At 46.5% G+C, this 24,998-nt stretch overlaps 1 protein-coding gene across 1 annotated transcript in view; it reads left to right on the top strand.

Annotated features, from left to right (window-relative positions):
• Positions 1-2,891: 2,891 nt before the first annotated feature.
• Positions 2,892-24,998, top strand: part of LOC310833894 (transmembrane protein 132C-like) — a 251,125-nt gene continuing 229,018 nt past the window's right edge. The window contains exon 1 of the mRNA XM_083717000.1: positions 2,892-3,674. Coding sequence (XP_083573126.1) covers positions 3,611-3,674 — 64 coding nt within the window. The 5' untranslated portion in view covers positions 2,892-3,610. The remainder of the gene's footprint in view (positions 3,675-24,998) is intronic.

Here is a 24,998-nt window from a genome sequence, read left to right as displayed (position 1 = left end):
AAATCCAGCCCATGGACGGTCCAGGAATCAGCGTGTTTTTACATGAGTAGAATGTGCCCTTTTATTTAAAATGCATCTCTGGGTTATTTGTGCGGCATAGGAATTCATTCACCCCCCCCTCCAAAAAAAATATCATCTGGCCCCGCACAAGGTCTGATGGACAGTGGACTGGCCCCCTGCTGAAAAAGTTTGCTGACCCCTGGTCTACTGCACACATGTCTTTCTCCTAATCCCTCGCCACTCAACTGCCCCCCTGCCCCACCTTGACAGCTCTGGATCTTTCCAGGACGACACAAACTGACCTCAACTTACTCTGGGTAAATCGTGGGTTGACCTGAATCAGTCTGGGATTCTGAATTTGGCTGGAGCAAGTGCATACCACAATGGGGACCAGTGGCGTAGCATGGGTTGTCAGCACTCGGGGCAAGGCAAGTAATTTGCGCCCCCTAACCCGTGGATTTGTGCCCCCTAACCCTAACCCCCAGATGTTGCGCCCGGTGCGGCTGGCCCCCCCTGCACCCCCCACGCTACGCCACTGATGGGGACCACACCACTACTAAATACACACCACCACCTATTGTAACAGCTACTAAACAAGTCTTCTTTCCAGATTAATTCTGCCCTTTTGTGGGACACGCAAAACATTCTGTCTAACAGCAGGGCTGGCCCTGCATCGGGGCCATTCCCTCCTACTGACCCACGTGTCATGGAACCACAGAATCATAGAGCTGGGAGGGACCACAAAGGGCCATCTAGTCCAACCCCCTGCAATGCAGGAATCTTTTGCCCACCATGGGGCTCAAACCCACAACTCTGAGATTAAGAGTCTTGTGTTCTACCCACTGAGCTAGCCCACCTTTATCTACCCTGTGGGATAGATAGAATACGGATGAGAAATGGAATGTCTCTCATGCCTCGCTTGGTTGGCAAGGTTGGGGAAGCTTCCCAGCCCGCGGGCCGCATTTCCTTGTAGGCCACTTTCTGAGGGCCAAATGCCAGAGATGAGCAGGGCCAGGGGCAAAAGTGGTTGCTGCAACCAATGCACATTTTTTCCCTTTGGATGGTGGGCTGTCTTCTACACATGTACCTCTCTGTCCTCCAGCAAAACAGACAAGGGGGTGTCGCCAGAGTTTCAAGGCCCATTCTGACCATGCTAAAATGCTTGGGGTGCGAGTAAGAAGCAGGCCCTGTGCAGGAGGCCCACATAAACCAAAGCAAGTTTCAGGCTTATGGGTGGAATGGAAACCCCTATGTAACTTGCCTGGGATGCGGGTGGCGCTGTGCGTTACACCACAGAGCCTAGGACTTGCCGATCAGAAGGTCAGAGGTTTGAATCCCTGCAATGTGGTGAGCTCCTGTTGCTTGGTCCCTGCTCCTGCCAGCCTAGCAGTTTGAAAGCACGTCAAAGTGCAAGTAGATAAATTGGTACCACTCCAGTGAGAAGGTAAACGGTGTTTCCATGTGCTCCTCTGGTTCGCCAGAAGCGGCTTAGTCATGCTGGCCACATGACCCGGAAGCTGTACACCGGCTCACTCGGCCAATAAAGCGAGATGAGCACAGCAACCCCAGAGTCGGCCACGACTGGACCTAATGGTCAGGGGTCCCTTTACCTTTATGTAACTTGCCAGGGGTGCCAACTTGAATAAAATATTTTTTTTTGGGGGGGGGGAGATGCAGATAAGCCCTGCCCCGCATGATCTATCACAAGACGCATGATCTATCACAAGACGTGGTGCAGGCACACCATTTGAATGGCAATGCCCATCAACTTGGGGAGGGGGGGTCAAATATTTTATTGGGAGGGCTGAAGAGACCCCTGCCCTAGGACCCCTGCTGCACCGCCCCCACAAAAGATGCATTTCATACCTGCCACACTTATCTCCAGAGAGCATTGCAAGTCAGTTTTAACCACAATTCACCAGACTTTCCAGTGATCTGAAGGGAACTTACTCCTAAGAAAGTGTAACCCACAGGCCATTATGTGATCCCAGGCACAGTTATTTGGGAAACCACAAGGACCTAATCTCTGGGCATCAGGTAAATTTGCAAGGGTGTGATCCTGTTCAACTTGAAACCAGGGTGTTATCCAACCAACATGTGAAAGCTCGAGCTGTAAGCTTATTCACACCTACGCTATTAACTCAGCGGGACGTACTAGCCAAAGGCTGCAGGCTCTGACCTTTTTCATACTTCTCTTGACAGTAAACCCTCCTTGGACTCAGCTGGGGCTTACTCCCGAGTAAGTATATCTAGGCTGCAAGCTTATTCACACCTACTCACATCCCCAGGTCGGTGAGACTTGCTTCCGAGTAAACACTCAGGATCGGGCCGCCAAGCAAATCATACTTACTCCAGAGTAACACCCCCCCCCAAACTCAGCGGGACTTACTGCCACGTAAACGCGCGTAGGATCAGGCCGAAAGCCAGGTCACACTTCCTCTGGAGTAAAGCGCACAAGCTTCGATGGGATCGCTACCGAGTAAGTACGCGGAGGCATGGGCAAAACAACCGAAGCCGCGCTTACTCTGGAGTAACTCCCCTCCAGTTCCAAAGGGACATCGGGGATATATCGCGCGGAGGATCGGGCCGCAAGTCGAGCCGTTCTTACTTAGTCGGGCGCAAAGGCAGCGAGCCCCGTTGGACTTGCCTGCGGGTAAGCACGCGCCCGAGCTGCCCACTCTCGAGTAAGCACCCCGGAACTCAATGGGATTACTCGCGAGTAATTGTGCCTCTGCTCCTGCAGCTTCTGGAATGTTAGAGGAAGCCACCCCGCCCCCCGCCCCCCTTCCAGCCTTGGAGTTTTCCACTCCAGCCCCGCAAGGAGGGGAAAAAAATATAAAACCCACCCCAACCCTTGCTCCGATTGGAGGGAGCCCCCAAAGGTTACCGCCTCCTCCTCTCGCTCGCTTGCTCTTTCTCTGCGTGCGAGCGCGTCTGTGTGATGGAGATTTGTCTCTCGTAAAGTCTCTCCCAGGATTTGCGCTCGCCGGAGGCTTTTGCAGCGAAGCAGAGCGGCCAGCTGGACGGAGAGAAGCAATTGCCACCAGAGATTCCGGCGGGGAGAACCGAAAGCGGTGGGAAAGGTCGTTTCCCGACGCCCCTGGAGTTGCTTCCAAACAGAAGAGAGAGGGAGGAAGACGCCGCGGAGAAACAGCGAAAGATTCCGCCTTCCCCGCGCCCACGACCGCCTCTTTCTTCTTCTGCCCAACTTTTGCACAGCGCGGGGCTCGAACCTGCGGCTCCGCGGACGTGGAAAAGTTTGCAGAGCGATCCGAGGGTGCTCCGCGTCTTCTCCCAGCCTCCCCAACCCCCCTCGATGCTCTTTTGGCCCGTGTCGCGCACCTGCACCTTATCCGGTAGAACAGAAGCGTCCCTGGATGCCTAGGTGTTGTGGAGATTTTGGGGGGCTGGGAGGGGGCTTCTCCTTCCACCCCCATTCAGGAAGAACCTAATCATGGCGAAGAGGTGATCAGCCAGGAACTTCCATCCGAGGAAATGCAAAGGTGGAAATATTTCAGAAGAGCAGCTTTTTGACTTCTAAGGAGAAGCTGCGGCAAATTCCCGCTATACAGCTCCCGGTTCCTCACCTCTTTCCCGGGAGTTCTTCAACATGGGTGCTCTGCCGATTGCCCCTGTGGCCTTCAGCTTGACTCTGGGCGCTCTGCTATGCCGAGGTGAGTGCGTCTGCTTCTGTGCCCTTTAAGTAACAGCTATAGGAAGTTTTTGACAGCTGGGCTGGGCTGGGGGTTTCCCTTGCTAAGAGAAGGACATGGAGATCTTGACTGCTTGTTCACTGTATAGAGGTTGAAAACGCGGTAAAGGCTACAGCAGTCTGCAACTGGCAAACTTACTAGCAAAATGCAATTGGGGTAGGGGTGGGCGAGAATGGAGAAGCTATCCCATGACCAAGGGAACCTTTGACCCTCCAGATGTTACTAAACTCCTACTCCTAGCAGTCTCGGGCAGCTTGATTGTGGATGCTGTTGTCCAACAACATCTGGAGGGCCACAGGTTCCCTGTTGTTTGACGATATTTGGAAGCTTGTCGTGGAATTGGAAAGCCATAGTCTGTAATGCAGTTGCCAGATACCTACTAACCTTGTTCTGAAGCAACAATGTCCCATCGGCATTCATCTGTGGTGAGCGACCATCTGCTCAAGATAACCATCCTATAAAGACTTTGCAAACTGGAAGAGATGTGGTCCTTTCCCCCTCTCCCCCCTTTTCTTCTCCAGGCCATCAGCATGTTACAAATGGCCAACCCTGGAAAGACTGAACAGATGGGCTACTAACACATGCGCGTCCTCCTTAGGGACCAGTGACTTTAGTAGACTTGCCGCTCAGGCGGCAGGTAGGCTAGAGGAGGGTCGACCGCAGAGCAAAAGGCTCCCAGCAATTAAAACTGGAGCTGTGTCACATATTTAAAGGGAAACCCCCCTCCCCGCCAATGATCACTTAGCAATCTTTGCTCCACTCCATCGCCATGCCAGCCGTAAGCACGGGAAAAGCCCATTAACCCAATATTACCCCTTCCATCCTGTTTGTTTTGAGTGCAACACTAAACCACCTGTCAGCCTGCTTTTGCTTGTCTGGGTTTCTGATGAAGCCCGAGGACAGGGGAAACCTCACCACATTGGCTCCACAATTTCCCCAGGCATCCCCCCCTAACCCGCACGTGTCATTGTATACAATGCCGTCTATTGTGGGGGCTCTTGAAAACTTGTGTTGCAGGTCTTTAGTTTTCCCCTTCTCCCCCTCCTTCCAAAATTGTGACGCATTCACAGGCTACCGGTTTCCTGAAAGCTGATTGTATCCAACTTTTATACGCTGCCTCCTTCCTTATAACTTACTGGCTTTTGTTCTGTGATGTGGGGACAACCTCACTTCTGCCTTCTTGCAGTGTGCATTGACCTCACTCTGTGTGTGTGTATGTACTTGGGGTTTGCATATAGCCTGGGTTTGGTATGCAAGATTCCTGGGGCTAGAAGTCTGTGCCTTTCAGCTGGCTCTGAGCTCTGACTCCCACGTTTGTTTATCCTTGCTCTTATGGGTTTGGGGTAAGGGTGATGAAATTAATTAAGGGGGGGGGGAGGCGGTTTGTGTTGAGTTTGTGACACAATTAGCAGCACATCAATTTTACCTTTTCTGTTGGCTTTTTGTTCCTAAGTGGTTAGGCTCAGACGAAGAGCTGTAGCTCAGTGGTAGAACATCTGCTTTGCCTGCAGAAGGTTGCAGGTTCCAGGCCCTGCATATCTAGAAATGGCTGAGAGAGACCCCTGTCTAAATCTCTGGAGAGTTACTGCCAGTCAGTGTTGGTAGTACTGCACTAGATAGACCAAAGGTCTGACTCAGGAAAATTGCAGCTTCCTATTTTCCTTTGTTTTTGATGCTCATTCCACATACACCAGTCTATACCAATTTGGAGCAAGGCACAGAGACTGAGGTGAAACCTGTTTTTCATATCCACGTACCTGGGAATAAGTCCCATTGAACTTCTATAGCAGGGATAGTCAACACGGTTCTCTCCAGATGTTTTTTGACTACAGCTCCCAGAAACCTCAGCCGGCATACTTGATGGCCAGGGATGATGAGATTTGTAGTCCACAGCAACTGGAGGGCACCACACAGACTATCCCTGTTGCGATTTGTTATAGACTGTGTATTTCTGTAAGTGACAGTTATCAATTCAAGGCTGTAACTAATAAGCATTCTTTGCTTTTCCTGAATCAAGTTTAAGAAACACTTCTGTCACTGGGAAGTCAATCTTTGGCATGTTTGAAAGCAAGGTATCATCCTTGTTTAGGGAGAAAAACCAAACATTTGTTCCATGTATCCACGGAAGTTGGTGCGTGTGAACATTTTATTAAGGTGGGAATGGGCTATCGAACAACCATGCCCAGAAAAAAAATGTTGGATTGGGATATCCATCCAATCAAGGGAGAACTAAAAGGTGCATTATTGTTTAACTGTGCAAAAGCTGTAAATGTGCCTAATTCCAGCTTCCTAGATTGTGTGGAAGAATATTAGAATTTTGTTTTTATATACTTAAGCTAGAAGTAAGGTAGAAGAGGTATATACAAATATCCACACCACACAATTTCATCAATACACAACACCTAAGCAAAACACTGGGATGCTTTTATATGTAAATAAATTTTTAGCCTTGTCTCAATTCCTTGATCTGCAATCCTGCAGCAGAGATCACCTCCTCATCTCCCTCCCAAGATGCTAGCAAGTTCAGCCCTCCCCCACAAAACCACCTTGTGATGCCTGAGCATCTGGCTTTCAGCTTGGGCTAGCCCTCGTGCCTTCTGCCCTGCTGTGACTTTTGAAGATTCAAGGTGTCACAGGGCAATATTGCCAGTGAGGATGGCCTCTGGTTCCATTTTTGGCTCTGTCGCTGATGCATTCCTCTTGACCCGTAAACAAATTTTATTCCTCATCTTATCCTGCCAGCATCGGCTGTGCTGTTGGGGGAGTGACGTAAGAATCTTACTAATAAAAGACTCTTGGCTTTGAAAGCTGTCTGCTGCAGGCCTCTGGCAGCCCTTTTTCTCCACCCCCTCTGACATGATAGTCCTGAAGTTTATGGGAGTCTCTGAGAAGCGAGAGGCATGGGATGAATGAAATGAATTGGTGTGTTTGGGTTTTCCTTTTAGTTTCCCATGGAATGGACTTGGCTGTTAGGTGTTTATATAGCACCATTCTTCTGCATAGCACTTTACAAAATACAGGTCCCTGTCCTTAGGAGGTTAAAATATCAAATTCAGTGCAGCGGAGATGGAAGCAATGGGAACCAAGGGAGAATATGCATTGTTTTTTCTTTTCATTTGTCAGTCCTGAACTTCCCAGTTTTCTGGGCTCTGTTGAGAGGCCCCAGCTTTTAGTATTAGGCAAGAAGTGGGGAGGTATGCTTCTGGATTTCGGTTGCTGGGAGATGTGATAGCCTTCTTCAAATATCCAAAAGACTGTCACATGGAAGATGGAGCAAGCTTGTTTTCTCCTGCTCTGGGGAAGGGCAGGGTAGGACCCAAACCAATGGATTCAAGTTACATGAAAGGAGATTTCCACTAATTAGCAGGAAGAACTTTCTGACGGTAAGAGCTGTTCAACAGTGGAAAGGACTCACTCAGAAGGTGTTGGAAGTTTTTAAGCGGAGGTTGGATCATCTGTCATGGATGCTTTATCTGAGATTCCTGCATTGCAGAGGGTTGGACTAGATGACCCTTTGGTACCCTTCCAACCCTACAATTCTATCATTCTGTGATTCTAAGTGTAGCACTCATGTACTGCTTGCAAGTTTCCTCTAAGCCAAATGTGAGAACAAGATGCTGGATTAGATGGGCCTTTCAGTAGGGCTTTTCTTATAAAGGAGAAAACCTATTCTGTCTTATTTCCACACCATGCATAATGGTATAGCCTCCTATCATGTCCCCTTCCTACTTTTTCTAAACTAAAAAGCCCCCAAATGTTGCAACCATTCTTCATAGGGCAGCTGTCCCAGGCCTCCTCATTTGGGTGGCTCTTTCCTGCACCCTATGCAGCTCTACAGTATCCTCCTGAAGGCAGACCAGCCAGAACTGGAGATAGTATTCCAAGTGTGGTTGTACCATATGGTAGCATAAAATACATTATAATACTGGGTGCTTTATGTTCAATCTCTTTCCTAATGGTTCCTAACATGGACTGTGTCCTTTTCCTAGTCACTGCATACTTGGTTGATGTTTTCATTGAGCTCTCTGCTAGTCTTGATCAATTTTGTATGTCCCTTTCTGCACCTATGCACAGCATCACAATGTATCCATGGCATCATGGATGCTGGGTAATAGATGCCCTCTCCAGCCAGTCCCGCCGCCCCCCATTTGAACTGTATGCTGAAAATGTTTGGCATTAGGCTTTTCGATGCAAAGATATATTTGCATTGGGCATGTGGGAGCTGCTTTCAAAACTCTCCCTCCTACAGTCATTGCATCTTCAGTTGCCATAAGCCCTAGACGGTAAGCTTATGTTTTGACTGCAGCACTTCAGAATTTAGAGAAAAGCTCAGGCTTGTGTGCAAGGATAACAACAAGCTGTAGGAACTATTGGAACCATGGGTGGCTGCCCTGTGCATTGAGAACATCTCAGTGTACCTCTACTTTCAGGCCCAACCAGACTCAACCCAATCAGGCTGGCTCTCCTGGACACAAAGGAATATAAAAGGATTTTCTGTTCCAGTTGAAGTTTCCTTGAGCAATTAGGCCTTTCTGAGCTCTGGCATGTTCTTGCATCCTTGGTTATTCTTCAATCCTACCTCTGGGACCCTGTCTTGTTCTTTGGTCTTGACTCCTGGCTTGTTCAACATCCCTTGGCTTGTTCAATGTCCTGATTCTCAGTTCCTGGTTCCCTTCCAACTGCTGTCCACATCCCAGCCCTGATGCAAACAAACATCCTGCACATAGAAATCTAGCACATTGGCAGCAGGGTTTGCTTGGAACCTTCTGTCTGACATACTAGTTCTCTGTGTGCAAGGATGACTATTTTCTGTATGGGAGTGTGTCTGATCACATGACCTTCCACCTGCAGATGGAAGTGTCCAAGCTCAAACACAGGATGAGCACTTCAGGCAAGGTAAGGAGATCAGGAGCAGGTGCTGTAAACAACCAAGCCTTTTCACACTATTTCATTCCATCAGAACTGGGGGTGACGTTGGCAGCAGGAACATCTGCAGAGATGCCAGTGTGAAGCATTGCTAGCAGCTGCCTCTGGGAATCTCTAAGCCATCAACAGGGAAGTAATAGGGAATATTTCTGCAGGGATAGGAAACTAAACCCTGAGAAGGAAGCATGAATTTTAAAAAGTGAGGGGTGAGGAATGTAATTAATTCTATGAATTAACTAAGTGAGTTTGCCCAGCTTTCTTCAGCAGCCTGTGTGTTAACCAGTGTTGACTGATGGCCATTGGACCCAGTAGGGCAGAAGGCAGGGAGACCCAACAGAAGACAAAGCCAGAGCCAATGACAGTCAGAGCCTGATTCTAGTCTTGCCCCTAACCTCTTCCCTGCTGAGTTCTGCAAGGACAAGACTCAGAATGAGGAGGAGGAAGCTGACAGGTGAGAACAGGCTGAGGTTGATGGGGCAATGCCTGATTTGGTCTAATGGACCAGCTTCCACTGGTCTTGACTACCTTTCCACAGTTGCCTATGTGCATACTGCCACCTCTGTGGATGTAAGGACCATCTTGGCAGATCCTGCCAAGGTCTATGGAGTCCTTGTAACATTGTAGGCTACTCTGAAAATGACCCAGGAGACCTGGGCAGAGCTTCAGCCGGCTGATGCTCTTGAGTGCCATTGACCCACTGAGCATGGCAGCTGCATCTTGAGGAGTGCCTGTCCCTCATCCCTGGAGTAAAGGGTAAAGGATGGATGTGGGGCAAGGCTCTCAGCAGCCTCAGCTGGTGTGGCCAATGGTCCAGGATCATGAATGTTGCTGTCCAAAATGTTTGGAGGGTAGCAAGTTGGGGATGTCTGCTTGGCTTGCATATTTTGTCATTTCTGTTTTCAGAATGCCGTAAGAATCTGTTCTTGTGTACTCCAAAGGAAGCCGAGTCCAGGTAGCATTTTTTGCTTGGAAAAGTTGAGAATGCTGTTCAGTTTTGAAGGCAGGGTGTAAGGTATCAACAACTGATACCAGTTGTTGGGAGAGAACTATTGCTCTCATGTCCTGCTTGTGGAAGACATCTGCAAGACATCTGACTGGCCACTGTGGAAATAGGATGTTGAACTCATTGGACCATTGACCAATAGCAAGCACTAGTGGTCAGTGTGCTGGTTTGGGCTATCTAGAGGTCTTTACTTGGTGCCGCAAAGCATGTAATAGCTATACCAGGCAAACCTCCTAAAAGAAGAAGAAGAGTTTGGATTTGATATCCCGCCTTTCACTCCCATTAAGGAGTCTCAAAGCGGCTAACATTCTCCTTTCCCTTCCTCCCCCACAACAAACACTCTGTGAGGTGAGTGGGGCTGAGAGACTTCAAAGAAGTGTGACTAGCCCAAGGTCACCCAGCAGCTGCATGTGGAGGAGCGGAGACGCGAACCTGGTTCCGCCGATTACGAGACTACCGCTCTTAACCACTACACCACACTGGCTTTTCAAGGCTGGAGAGCCACTGCAAAAAGTCTCTCTCTTTTGTTGAAGCATGTGGTAACTTTACTAAAAGAGGGCACTTGGAGCAGTGCCTCTCCAGAAATTCTCAAGACCCAAGCACGCTAGTACAGGAAGAAGAGCTCCTTTGGGGACATAGGAAGTTTCCTCATATGGAGTCAGACCATTGCTCCATCCAGCTTGGTATCTCTGCAGGGATACCAGGAGATGCTACTGGGGACTGAACTTGGGACCTTCTGCATGCAAAGCTGTAGGACTGAGCTACTGGCCCTTCCAATATTTGGGTCCTGGTCCATTTAAGTCTTTAAACACCAGCTTCTTCAAAGGCCCCAGATGCAGATAGGCAGCTAGTGTCAATTGAAAGAGGGATGTCTGAACAGCGCACTGGGAAATCCACAGCTATTATTATTATTGTTATTATTTCCATTATAGAAAAACTCTTTCTTGAGCAATGAAGATGTGGTAAAAGCCTGAGGATGATACGTTCAGCTTCAGATAATTTTGCTCTGGTGCTCCCAGTGTCTGTTTGAGTTAGCAAGTGGAAAGGCCCTCTCTCTCTTATGTGTTCAGTCTATTTTGGGTCAATACACAGCCTCAGGTTCCCCATTCCGCCCCTGCCCCCCGCCCCCCGCTTGAAAAGCAAGTGAATTAACCTGAGGATGTCAACTCTTTTTTCCTTTCCTCTCCCCCTTTATATCTCCTTATTTCCCCGCCTCTCTCGCTCTCCCTTTCTCTCCCTTTCGTGGTAATGCATATTAATTTCTTGAGCTGGAATCTTATACAAGAAATGTGTGTGGAAATTACAGGAATTCTTGCACTACCAGTCAATTTGATGAACTCTGCTCTCCGTGAGTGTGCTTTGGCTAACCGCAACACTGACAAAACCACTTAAGATATTTGCTGATGACTCGCTTGGCACCTCTTGGTGTTTCAGGTCACTAGCTTGGGCGATCCAGACCTTTCTGTTTTTCCTTTGGCTTGAAGCGCTTTGAGGCGTTATTATTAAAAGCTAAAAGAGATGAACAGAGAAAACCCACATGCTCTTATCTATTGCTAGCCTGTGCCATTTCCGACTGAAGCAGGAGAGGATCAACTGTTTGATGATTTACCTGCTCCATAGGAACGTGAGAGCCCGGTTGGAACAGAACAAAGGTCCACCTCCTCCAGCAATGTGTTATTGCAGTGGCTAATTAGATACTCATGAGCAGGACATCCGTGCGGTAGCACAAAGGTTTACGGATCAGATCAAAGGGTCATCTAGTCCAAGTGTGAGCAACTTTTGGCCCTCCAGAAGTTGCTGAACTAAAACTCCCATTTTCCCTGGCCATTGCTGGGGCCGATAGGAGTTATAGTTGAGAAATAAGTTCTGGGCACCACAGTTTAAGAGAGAAAAATGACAAGCTTGAATATGTGCAGAGGAGGGCAACCAAGACAGAAGTGGATTTAGGATAACTTGACTGGTTCCCCCTGACAGGGCAGAGGGGCTAAGGGGGCACCTTCTGGTCTCCTTCCCAAAGGCTAGTAAGTGCTGGGCTTTGGGAAGAAGGTATGAGCCAGGGTGGGGAGGACCATGACCGGTCTGCTCACACCACAAGGGGTACTGCAACTGTGCTTTAGAAAGAAGCACGAGAGGCGGGGACACTGAATTTTGGTGTTGCACAGGGCACCACTGAAATTTTGGATCCCTAGGTCTGCCACTGGGGCTCTGTCAGGCTTCTCGAATCCTCCTGCCTCCTTGCGAAAGCCTAGTTAGTGCTTGCCCAGTTTTGGGAAGGAGGCAGGAGGGCTTCAGGACCCTGCCAGAGCCCCACACCTCCTTCCCAAAGCCTTGCGCCTCCCTTACCCAGCTTGGGAAGGCACTGGGGTAGGGGCGTAAAATTTTGGCCTCGCAAGGGTGCCATATTGCGAAGGTCTTCCCCATACCAATATGTTCTAGGGTCTGGAAACCAAGCCTTATGAGGAATAGTCGAGGGAGTTGGGCATGTGTGGGAGTGTATAGAAATCAGGCTACTGTAAAAAGTGAAATGTACATTTGTTGCTCTTTTTGTCTCTGGCTCTGCCTGCTACTGGCAGGTAGCCTCAAAAGATGGCCCAGTAAGGAATGCGGCTTTCAGGCACATTGACCCCAGGTATGGATTCAGGGCACTTCACTCTGGGCATGTGGTTTCCAAACACATTTCCACATTCCCCTTTCACCCGTCCATTTAGACGTTCTGAGTAAAGGGAGAACTCCCAGCTCATTCTTGAAGCTAAGTGGCAATACTAACATCAGCCACTCTGAGATGTGTAAAGAAAGACTTGGATGTTCGCCAGATAGATAAACAAGTTGATTTGAGAGCTGTTTTGGTAAAATGGCTTCTTAAAAAAAATGTAAAAAGCAAGCCGAATGAATCCTTGGTCAAAGAATAGTGATGGGGATAACAAAACAAAGCTCTGATAATATTGATTTACTGATGAAGAATATTTTTATTTTTATTAAAAAGAGGAGGGGGAAAATAAAAGGTTCTGAAAACAGACCATTCCTGAAGATGTTCACGTGTGTGTGTGTGTGTGTGTGTGTGTGTGTGTGTGTGTGTTTGGAAGGAGCAGATTTGTAGCTGTCTCTTGAGCACTCCAAAAAGCCTGGTTTTATAGCAGACGAAAAGAGAGTGTATACAGTACATATAAAGCACTAAAGTCTCTTGGGTTTGTGGTTGGTATAACAGAGGTCAGGATTTAGTGTGGGGATTTTATTTTCTCAACAGCGTAGCAAAGAATCATAGATTGGAGAGATGAAATCCATCTGGTTCCCTTCTGCAGAAAGCTGCACAGAGATCTAGTCTGTGCAGCTTTTGCAAACCAAACACCTTTTGCAAACTGATGAATGTTGAAGTTAGAAAGTTAGAACTATAGCTATTAAATATCCCCATCCAAAACGAGTCATTTATACTGCCTGTGCCAGGAGTATCCTTCAGATTGGGCTCGAGTAAAGGGATTTATTTTCAGCAGAGTTTGAAGGTAGCTCTTTTAAAAATGTATATCTGATCTGATTCGGATATCACTGGTGCAATCAATCTCCCTAGGGGCTGTGGACATAGCCATATACATGTGTGGCAGCATATAGGATTTGTCAAAGACTGAAAGGAGTTGCACCTGTGTGGTTATAGCTACAGTCAGAACCTCTAGCTACCACAGTCACATGGAGGCTTTTCCACAGCTAGTCTCAATCACAAGCTTGTGTTCAAGATTTAACTGTGCTTCCCTCCGAATGTAGATATTATTTTTAGAAACTTGGGAAAGCTGAAACCTTATGAATGGCCTAATTAACAAGGCCCCAAAGCCCCCAAACTGAGACAGTGATTTGCTGGCAAAAGTTCCCAGAAAGTAAGAATTGTTCATAGTACAGGTATAGGGAACCTGTGGCTCTCCAGATGTTGGTGGGCTCAAGGACCATCCCTAATGATGCTACCAGAGATTGTTGGGCACCTAGAGTCCAGCAACATCTGGAGGGCCACAGGCAATTCAATAATAACAATAACAACAGCAACAACAATAATAATTTATTTTATTATTTATACCCTGCCTGTCCAGCTGAGTTTCCCCAGCCACCCTGGGCGGCTCAAAGCACATGTCAGAACATACTAAAATATCAAACAGGGCTGCCTTCAGACGTCTTCTAAAAGTCAGGTAGTCGTTTATTTCCTTGACATCTGCAGGGAGGGTGCCACTACCGAGGAGCATTAATGCTTCCTTACAGTGGGGTTGAAATGTTTACTAAGAGGATATCTGTGAAGTGTTTTGAGCACTTAGAAAAGTACGGTATGAATTCAAAAACTGTAGCCTTGGCAAGTAAATCTGGCAGAGTTTAGTAAGACTTAAATATATGCAAAGTCTCCCCCGCCCTTGCTTTCTGCAAATGCTTTCTGGTGTTTTAATTTTGAATTTTCGGCCTCCCGTGTAATCAGAATGTTTTCCTTTTGTGGCTGGTGGAAACAAAAGGCATATCTCTCTTGGCCTGGAACAAAGGCTAGCATACAAAGACTAGCCACCGTGGAGAAGATAATTTTGTACTGATGTCTCCAAAGCTGCTAATTTTCACCAGTCCCAACAGGATGGAATGGCAAGGCAGGAGCCTCTTGCCATCTGCTTACACCAAGCCAGCATTTGCAAATGAATATTTGTTTGCAGATTCTGATCACTGTTTATAACAGGGATGCAGAGCCTTTTCTCAGCCAGAGGGCTACATTCCTTTATAGGCAACCACCTAGGGGCTGTGTGCCAGTGGAGAGGGGTGCCAGAGACAAAAGTGGGCAGAGAGATGAATAGAACTCCTCATACAGTAGGCAAAATTCCAGCCAAGGACAGTTGTGGAAGGCTGCATTTGGACCCAGAGGCTGAGGTAGCTATTCCCTGATATATCCCCTATGAAAGTAGGGATGTGTGGAAAGATCTCTGATTTCCACAAGTATTTGTGCATTGTCAAAAAGAAGTGACGTTGCACATTTGGGTAACATATTTGCAAGAGATGTATATTTTATACAGGGTATAAAGGTAAAGGTAAAGGGACCCCTGACCATTAGGTCCAGTCGTGACCGACTCTGGGGTTGCGGCGCTCATCTCGCTTTACTGGCCGAGGGAGCCGGCGTACAGCTTCCGGGTCATGTGGCCAGCATGACTAAGCTGCTTTTGGCGAACCAGAGCAGCGCATGGAAACGCCGTTTACCTTCCCGCCGGAGCGGTACCTATTTATCTACTTGCACTTTGAGGTGCTTTCAAACTGCTAGGTTGGCAGGAGCAGGGACCGAGCAATGGGAGCTCACCCTGTTGTGGGGATTAGAACTGCCGACCTTCTGATTGGCAAGCCCAAGGCTCTGTGGTTTAACCCACAGCGCCACCCGTGTCTCATACAAGGTATACAGGGTAGTATTTTTATTTTTTTTAAGAAAAGGTGGTTGGAAGTTACAGGGGACCATTTGGTGCTTATTGGTGCTCTCCTGCTCCCTCTCTTTTTGGTGGCAACTGGCTGGCTGGTTTCCTCATCAATGACAGTTCCATTGTCCATCATTATTGCTCCCACACAATTATTCATAATATAACCCTCCAAACACATGCAGCATAGCTACCAAGGGGACTGCAGGGGGGGGGCAGGACAGGGCAGCTTCAGATAGTGGTTGGGTCACCTCTTGCAGGTGTGGGCCCTAGCATTTGCATAAACCTGCTGTGTGGGAGTAATCCCTTGTGTACCATATTCATGTGAATATTCATGTGGCGCTGGGGTCTAAATCACTGAGCCTAGGGCTTGCTGATCAGAAGGCTGGCAGTTCGAATCCCTGCAACAGGGTGAGCTTCTGTTGCTCGGTCCCAGCTCCTGCCAACCTAGCAGTTCGAAAGCACATCAAAGTGCAAGTAGATAAATAGGTACCACTCCAGCAGGAAGGTAAACAGTGTTTCCGTGTGCTGCTCTGGTTCACCAGAAGCAGCTTACTCATGCTGGCCACATGACCCAGAAGCTGTACACTAGCTCCCTCGGCCAATAAAATGAGATGAGCGCCACAACCCCAGAGTTGGTCACGACTGGACCCAACGGTCAGGGGTCCCTTTACCTTTACCTAGATGCTCCATCGAATCTAATGTGCACCTCAGTTTTCCAACCCTTGAAACCAAAAAGTAGTTGCCGGTGCCATCAAATCTAATGTGCACCCTAGTTTTCATGACATAATTTGGCCACAAAAGGTGTGCATTACATTCGAGTAAATACAATAATAGGATGTGAACTAGCATAAGTGCTGCTTCTTCCCACCATGCTGATTGGCTTGCTATTGCACACACTGCTCAGCTGTTTCTCACCTACGATCTCTGCTTGTGTGCCAATTGGCTTGCTGTTGCACTTGGCACAGGGGTTGTTGCTTACCCATGATTCCTCCTTGCATGCTGACAGGTTTGCTATTGTGAATGATCTGTGTAATAGTAGGAACATACAAATTTCCATATCGGACCAGGTTCCATCTCATCTACCATTCTAATCCCACCAGCTGCCTGACAGATGCGTCTGGAAGTTTGCGAGCAAGGCACGAAGGCAGTGGCCTTCACCTGTTGCCTTGTCCCCAGAGCGATGCTGCCTCGTTACACATGGAAGCTCTATGTTGGCTTTGGTGGCTGAAAGCCATTGATAAATCTGTCCTCCAAAACAGCAAACAAACCTCAACTAAGCTCCACTGAATTCACTTCTGAGCAAACACACATTGGATTAGGCTGTGAGTCCTACAATACACTGAATATACAACAGTAGAATTTGTATATCCAGTTTCTGATCTATCTCGTTATCTGTTTCACCTTTTTATTGAAGCTTTTTTGTGTGTGCTAAGATAAGGACATGTTCTACTCTAAGCAGACTGGAATTGGGGAAATAGGGGGAAAACTTTGTGCACGTAGCTTTAATAAATACTGTACCAAAGTTCATTGTAATATTTATAAAACCAGTAAATGTGGCCAACTAGATGCTTGTGGGAAACCAGCAAGCAGGACTCAGGCACTCACTCCCCTTGCAGTTCCCAACAACTGATATTCAAAAGTATTGTTAATTAATTAATTAATTATGTATACTACCCTTCATCCAAAGGGCAGTTCACAACAATGTGGAGGCAGAGTATAGCCATCATGGCTATTAGCTATTGATAGTCTTATCCTCATTTGTCTAATCCTCTTCTAAAGCCATCCTGGTTGGTAAGAACACTAGCCATTGTCAGCATTAATGATTATTCATCCACAGAGAGCCTCATGTGTATCTTGTAGTTCGAAAGAGCACTCATGCCATTGTGGGTTCCTCTGCCAAAAATGGCATCCAGAAATAGTCCAAAATTAACCAAACTGGTCACAATGGGTAGTACTCAGCTAAGTTTTACTCAGAGGTGACCGACTGAAATTGATGGACCTGCTGATGAGGAGTGGATAATAAATTTAATAATGGTATCAGTTGAGGTCCATTAATTTCAAAGGGTCTGCTTTAAGTTTGATTAGTTGAATACCACCCAGTGTGTCCTTTCCAATTTGTGGTGTCTGCTTTCAGTTTCCAGTTGCTGAATGCCCCATCCACCTGGTGTGTCATTTCTTGTATTATGAATTGAAGTTAGATGCTGTTGTACCTTAACAACCAAACACTTTGCTCTGCCGGGTCCTGTTTTGGTTCCATGTAGGAGCCCACAGGTCAAGTCAGGTGTTGCAGCACCATGGAGAGCTCCAAGGGTGATTTGCTCAGACCAGGGTCAGAAGAGGTATGAGGCCTTTGGAGCCTCTGCCTCTAGCCCATCTCCTCTAGGCTCCATAACCTTGTGGAAAACAACAACAACAACAACAACAACAACAACAACAACAACAACAACATATTTTATTATTTGTACCCCACGCATCTGACTGGGTTGCCCCAACCACTCCTGGTGGCTTCCAACATATATAAAAACATAATAAAAAAATAGATGTTAAAAAGCGTCTCTATACAGAACTAGAGTTCTTCAAGGGTCAAAACTTAGGCCTCAAGAGAGGCAATCCTCCTGTGCCCAATGGACTCCCATCTGGAACATTTCCTGTGCTGTTGGAGTGGCAAAGTAGTTTCAGAGATGCTCAATTCCTCGGGCCCAGAGGAAGGCACTCAGGAGAGTCCTGGCTCTGATTCAATGAGACCCAGTGGTGTGTAATCTGGATCAGGGATGAGCTTCTACTTGCCAGTCTCAGATTCAATGGTCTTTTGGTCACCTGCATCACTTTTCAAGTCAGTCTCCTTAGCCTACGATTCTGTAGCCTCAGACTCCATGTGCTGTTCACCACTGGACTCCAAGATCATGACAGTTCTAGTACTTCTTAGTCAACTGGTACACCTTGGTTAAGCATCCAGCACATTCCGAAATGGTGACATTAACTGGAAAGCTCAGAAACCAAGACGATGAAAAATTTAAAAAATAATGGGAAATGCTTATTATATATTTACAAAAGTACTGTAGACATCTTAATACATTGGCATGATTTTAAAAACACTTATAATTTTAGAGATGGTACAGGAAACTTCAGGTTAAAATAGAAATTTGGAGTTAAAAAAACACTTTACGGAACCAGGGGAGGGGGATGAGGGAAGTCATGGGATTAGGATAATCCCATTTTATGGATATGTTACTGTTTTAATGCAAACCTTTTCTCTTCTCTTTTCCTTTTCCATTTCTACTTTTTTGTTGTTGTAATACTTGTTAGTGTTTGTTCTTTTTTGTTTATTTGTGATGTTTGTTACACTTGCAGAAAACCCAATAAAAACATAAAACTATATTAAAAAGCACCCAGCACATTCTTTCTCACTCCCTCAATGTTCTCAATCATAGAATTAGAGAGTTGGTTAGAGTCCTACATTCTAGAGCAGGAAAAAATAAGCTTGTTCCATCTTCCATGTGATAGCCCTTGAGTTATTTGAAGATTGCTACCATATATCCTCTTAGTCTCTTCTTTTCCAGGCTGAACATACTCAACTCTCTCAACTGTTCCTCATAAGGCTTGGTTTCCAAACCCTTGATAACCTTGGTTGCCCTCCTCTGCACATTTCAATATCCTTATTAAATTGTGGTGCCCTGAATTGGACACATTATTCTAGGTATGGTTTGGCCAAGACAGAATAGAGCGGGACTATTACTTCCCTTGATTTGGACACTATATTCTGTTGAGGCAGCCTAGAATTAGCTTTTTTGCTACTGTAACACACTATTGACTCATGTTAAGCTTGTGGTCTACCAAGACTCCTAGATCCTTTTCACATGTACTGCTAGTAATCCAAGTGTCTCCCATCTTATATTTGTGCAGTTGATTATTTCTTGTGTGTTCCTTGCCCCTCTCTGTGTGTATGTAGATAAATTAATATTATTGTAATGCTTTTGTCCTTCAAGAAAGCTGTAAAGCATGACTCACCAGCATTTCCAAATTCTCCATAAAAAAGCTACATTTGAAAACTGGAAAATGGATATTTCCTTTCCTTTTTCTTTTTTTCTGAGGAGAAGGGGAAACATACAGAAATAATTAAAGGTTCACAGTTTCTGCTGCTGAGAAGCCAGACTCAGTCACTTAATATTGATAATCACAACGTATGTTGTTTATGTAGTGCCCTAGGGCTGAACAGCAGTGTACTTTGGCAAACGGGTCTTTCCCAGATGGGTGTTTATTAGCTAATTATGGTAATAGGTAGGTGGGAGGGGGAAGCATTGCAAACTAGGAAATGGTGGACATGGGGTGCTTAACCTGGTTCTCATGCTACAATCCCTTCCCCAGCATTTTTCCATGGAGAGAAACCATAGCTCCATGGTGGGGTCTATAGTTCATCCTCTAACATCTCCAGGTTGGGCTGGGAACATACCCTGTCTGAAACCCTTGAAAGCCCATCATTGTAGACAATATTGACCCTGATGGACTGATGGCCTGCTTCAGTATAAGGCAGCTTGATTATGTTCCTTACTTTGCTGGGAATAAATCCCATTGAACTTCTGAGTATACATATATAGCAGGGATAGGGTTTTGTTTTTTTGTATTACAGCTCCCACAAGTGACATCAGATGTGGGGTATGGCAAGGATGTGGCTATAAAGGAACAAGCTCTTGCTCTCAATTCCTCCTTTGCAGGTGGGGTTCACCGAATGTCAGACAGCAAGCCCTTCTGGTATCTGCTGCACTAAGGAGTTCCTCGTGATCCCCACTGTCCATATGTTTGCTTGTTGTGGGAAGTGGTTCTGTGCTGCAGAGCTCCTAAGCATGAGAAGGGACTCTGCCAAGCCAGGTGGCCTGGGGTGGGGTTAGGGCTCCTTTGTGCATTGGTGGTAGGGATGAGTGAACCGTTCAGAATCTGGCACATTCCAACCTTGTTTACAGTGCTGCAGAATCCTTTTGATTTCATGGGTGAAGTCTAGATGTCACTATATTTCAAGGCTGCAAGGAGAGCCTTGCAGCTGTAGGCTCCCGTTGAACTTTTTCAGGTTGGCTCTTGAAACTTCATTTGAAATTAAATAGAATTAAATTAGCTGCAGTGGCGAAACCACAATTGCTGCAATGAGAAGCTTTGCCTGACATTTAAACGTGGTCATCTTGAGCATAGAAAGGCGGGGGACAGCCATTCCCTCAGGGGACATTTACTGAGGAGAATCACAATTATGTAAAGAGCCGATTTGAAGAGAGACTTATATTTTCTAATTCTCTTCCCCCACACCCCGGTCTCTGCTGGTTGTTGTTTCAAGGTCTAAGTCAAGACTGGAATCATTGTCTTCTCTCAAACAGTAACCAATCTATGTAGCTTTAGCCTCAGCACTAGAAATCCTACTTTGAATTTAATGGATTTGGTGAACTGAATGCTATCACTGATGCCTGCCTATGGCATATTTTTTTATAGAGCTCCATCCCATAACTAAAATCTGATCCATGTTCTCTGCAGCAGGGGTGGGGGAACATTTTCAGCCCAAGGACCACAACCTTCCAGGGGCCAGATGCAAAAGTGGGTGGAGCAATGAATGCAAACTTCATTCTTGCAGGCCAATTTCTGCAGACAATCATACCCTGCTCTCTATCCTCCATCCAGGGAAGCAAGAGTTCAAGAACACATTCCAGCCAGGCTGTCTATCTGAAACAAGGCTGGTGAAGGGGTGTGGCTTGGGGATAGGGGTGTGGCCTGAAGAGAGTCCCAGGGACAACAGAGAGGCCTAGAGGTCCACATTTCAGAGGTGGTTTTAGGGTAGTGCGACAGTGTGGCTGCACAGGGCGCTGGGCTGCAGAGGGTACCACAGCAATGGCGTAGAATGGCACAAGAGGTCTCCATTTGGTGGGCCACTAAATTTTAGCATTGTCTGCCACTGCACACTGAGCCTTTGGGCCTCCTACCTGTGCTCTACACACCATTTCATTAAAAAGATGAGGCTGGATTTTAACACCCTCATTTTTCATACCCAAGAACTGTGATCCAATGCTAGCCTATCACACAGCACTGGAGGTTCCTTATCATATTTACTAATAGCAAACCCATTCGCTGAGTGGCGAGCCTCATGCAGCCAGAGCAACATCATCCTTATGGAAGATGGCACTATCAGCAAGGTTGAGAAAGAGAGAGATAAAAACTCGGATGAGATTCTGGAAGAGGAGGAACTTTAAAACAACCCACTGAAGCTTGTACATACTCAGAGGCCATGGAATACTGGGTGTCTGTTGTTGGGTGGGGAGGAAACGTGAAGGCTGCGGTGGGACAAGTATCCTGGAAAGAAAGCATGGCTGATTGGAACCCTGAACAGGAACACTACTTTCCACAACGTTTTGTAATAGATGGGCATTGTTAAATCTGCCAGTTTCTATGTTTCCAATCTGAAATCCAGTTCTCCACATTTATGAAACAGTTTGATTTTTAAAAATAAATCCTCAATTTTAGTGTGATTTTTCCCCTTAATGAACACATTTTTGCTTGCAGTTTTAACTGATATACCCGTTTTCCTTTTGCAAGCAGTTTCCCCAAGTATAACACATTTTGTATGCTATTTTCCACTGTTGTGAGCATTTTATTTATTTTTTTGGACACTTTGCATTATTGTTACCTGCTGGTTGGAGAACTGAATTGCAACCTTCAGTTAAGCACCCGTTTCAAGCAAAAGCTGTGCTTTTTGTTTTTGTATTAGTTGGAGAAATGCAAATTGGGTAGCTTTTCATTAAAATGCAAACAGATTTCTTCCCCATTCCTGGTCCCACAAATTCTCCCCACTGTGTATTCTAAAGGAAGCCCCATATAGTTCTGTGGTATAGCACCTGCTTTCAATGCAGAGAATTCCATGTTCCCTCCATGGTATCTCTATCTAGAAGTGCATCTGGCTGTAGGTGATGCAGAAGCTTCTAAGAACCCCCACTTTGCAAACTGCTGCCACAGCCTTAGTGAAACCCCCGTGAAAGCATTAAATGATTCTATTTTAACAAAAGAAAAACCAGAGCGTCCGTGCGGTGAGAGAGTTCAAGGGACCATATTCTGAAAAGGAAGGGGGAAATGGTGAATAGCTACCCCGTTGATGAGCAGAGTTCAACTTCTATTTTAACTAAACGAAGTAGGAGTCATGGGGAAGAAGGTTAAAGAAGCAGGCCAAGGCATACATGGACCCTTATCTAAAGGTGAGGTCACAAGACACAGCGGAAAAGTGACAGTCCTCAGATCTGTCATCTCTGACTTTGTCCCTGGTGCTTCTAAGTTCTGGAGTGTGTCATCTCAGCTCATTGTATGTTTGGCCTTCTAGATGGCCACATCCTTTTGAGGCTGAGTTCACTACACACTAAGTTTCTAGTCTGTGGCAGTGGGGTGGGGTGGGGGGAAGGGCAGGTGACCCCCAGGCAAAGGTTTTCATGCCAAGGGAAAGGTTCTGCTCTCCAACTTTGGAACTTGAGGCTTTCCGCGATGCTCACAGCCGACAGCATTGAGAGATTACAGGTTCAAAGAGCCTTCACTTACCTGATGTGCTCACTGTGGGGAAATTACTTCGTTCAGTCAGTTCCATTTAGAACAGAGAAGCCTGAAGAGCATTTCATGGCCAAGGGAAATATGGCGGAGTGGGAAAAAATGACTTTTGATTAAGGCCAAGGCAAAACTACATGGGGATATTTTTGACTGTGTTAAAAACCCTGGCCTTTCTTTCTTTCTTTTTTTAAAAAAGGTGTATGTGCTTTTTCAGCACTCCTTGATCAATGTTTTCCTTTCACCTGTTTTACAAGTGGACACTGCAACTTGAAAGTTGCACTGTGGAGTGCTTCGGTTTAGCCATCCCCTCGTTCAGCGCATTTCATTACCTCTCCAACCTCCTGTCCATACAGGTTTCTGTCCCCTCTTGGAGCAACACCCCTATGAGAAAAGGTTGCATTTGGGGCTTTCTGGTTTAGAAAAAAAGGGGGGAGTAAGGCTAAAAATGGCATAGATGTATTGGAAAATTCATGGACTGGAGAGAATGGATTAGATGAAAAACTACTTCTTCTCCATTTTCTCCACTCCATGCATTTTCCTAGAATGCTAGAATTTATAGACAGCCAGTGAAGCTGAAAGCTGGGAGATTCAGGACAGGCAAAAAGAAGTACTTCTTTACACGGTGTACAGCTGGTTAATGGATTTTGCCCCCACAATATATAGTGAAGGACACCAACTTGGACAGCGTTTAAAGACAATTGGACAAATTAATGGAGGACTGGGCCAGCAAGGGCTACTTGTCATGAACTACCGTCACTATTGGAAGCAGTGAGCCTCTAAATACTGGGGGTCTCGGATGCAAAAACCACTGTTGCACTCAAGTCTTGCTTGTGGGCTTTCATTAGGCATCTGGTTGGCCTTTGTGAAAGCAGGGTGATGGACTAGATGGGCCATTGGCCTGATCCAGCCGGAGTCTCCTTATGTTCACCCCATGCCTGTTGGCTATATATGGCCCATTGGGCTGTTTGGGTTTCTTGTAAAGATTATTATTTTTTGTAGTGTTGCACCTTGGTGTTCTCCCCAAAACTTACAAATATCTTCTTCTATTGAAGAGATGGTCCCGTTTTAGCTTTTTAAGAATCGGTACTCAGAGAGTTATTGCTATTCTGTTATATAGAAGTAACCATTATCATGCCCTCCAGATGTTGATGGATGTTGTAACTCCCCTCATTCCTGGCCATGTTGGCCATGCTGGCTGCGACTGATGGGAGCCCTAGCTCAACAATATTTGGTGTACACCACATTGGATACCATGGGTATATATGATACAGTCATACCTCAGGTTACAGACGCTTCTGGTTGTGTTTTTTCGGGTTTGTTGTTGTTGTTTAGTCGTTTAGTCGTGTCCGACTCTTCGTGACCCCATGGACCAGAGCACGCCAGACACTCCTGTCTTCCACTGCCTCCCGCAGTTTGGTCAAACTCATGTTCGTGGCTTTGAGAACACTGTCCAATCATCTCCTCTGTTGTCCCCTTCTCCTTGTGCCCTCAATCTTTCCCAGCATCAGAGTCTTTTCCAGAGAGTCTTCTCTTCTCTTGAGGTGGCCAAAGTACTGGAGTCTCAGCTTCAGACCGCCAAAACCCGGAAGTACCGGAATGGGTTACTTCCGTGTTTTGGTGGTCGCGCATGCACAGAAGTGCTGAATTACAACCCGCACGTGTGCAGACGTGCCGCTGTGGTTTGCAAATGCTGTGGGTTGTGAACGCTGTGGGTTGTGAAACAAACTTGACATGAGCCAACAGTGTGACGCGGCAGCTAAAAAAGCCAATGCAATTGTGGGCTGCATCAATAGGAGTATTGCATCTAGATCAAGGGAAGTAATAGTGCCACTGTATTCTGCTCTGGTCAGACCTCACCTGGAGTACTGTGTCCAGTTTTGGGCACCACAGTTCAAGAAGGACACTGACAAACTGGAACGTGTCCAGAGGAGGGCAACCAAAATGGTCAAAGGCCTGGAAACGATGCCTTATGAGGAACGGCTAAGGGAGCTGGGCATGTTTAGCCTGGAGAAGAGGAGGTTAAGGGGTGATATGATAGCCATGTTCAAATATATAAAAGGATGTCATATAGAGGAGGGAGAAAGGTTGTTTTCTGCTGCTCCAGAGAAGCGGACACGAAGCAATGGTTCCAAACTACAAGAAAGAAGATTCCACCTAAACATTAGGAAGAACTTCCTGACAGTAAGAGCTGTTTGACAGTGGAATTTTCTGCCAAGGAGTGTGGTGGAGTCTCCTTCTTTGGAGGTCTTTAAGCAGAGGCTTGACAACCATATGTCAGGAGTGCTCTGATGGTGTTTCCTGCTTGGCAGGGGGTTGGACTCCATGGCCCTTGTGGTCTCTTCCAACTCTAGGATTCTATGACTCTATGATTCTATGTGAATGTGC

This window comes from Podarcis gaigeae, assembly GCF_964106915.1.
Source record: "Podarcis gaigeae genome assembly, chromosome: 16".
Classification (NCBI taxonomy): domain Eukaryota; kingdom Metazoa; phylum Chordata; class Lepidosauria; order Squamata; family Lacertidae; genus Podarcis; species Podarcis gaigeae.
This window is presented reverse-complemented; position numbering and strand designations above follow the sequence as displayed.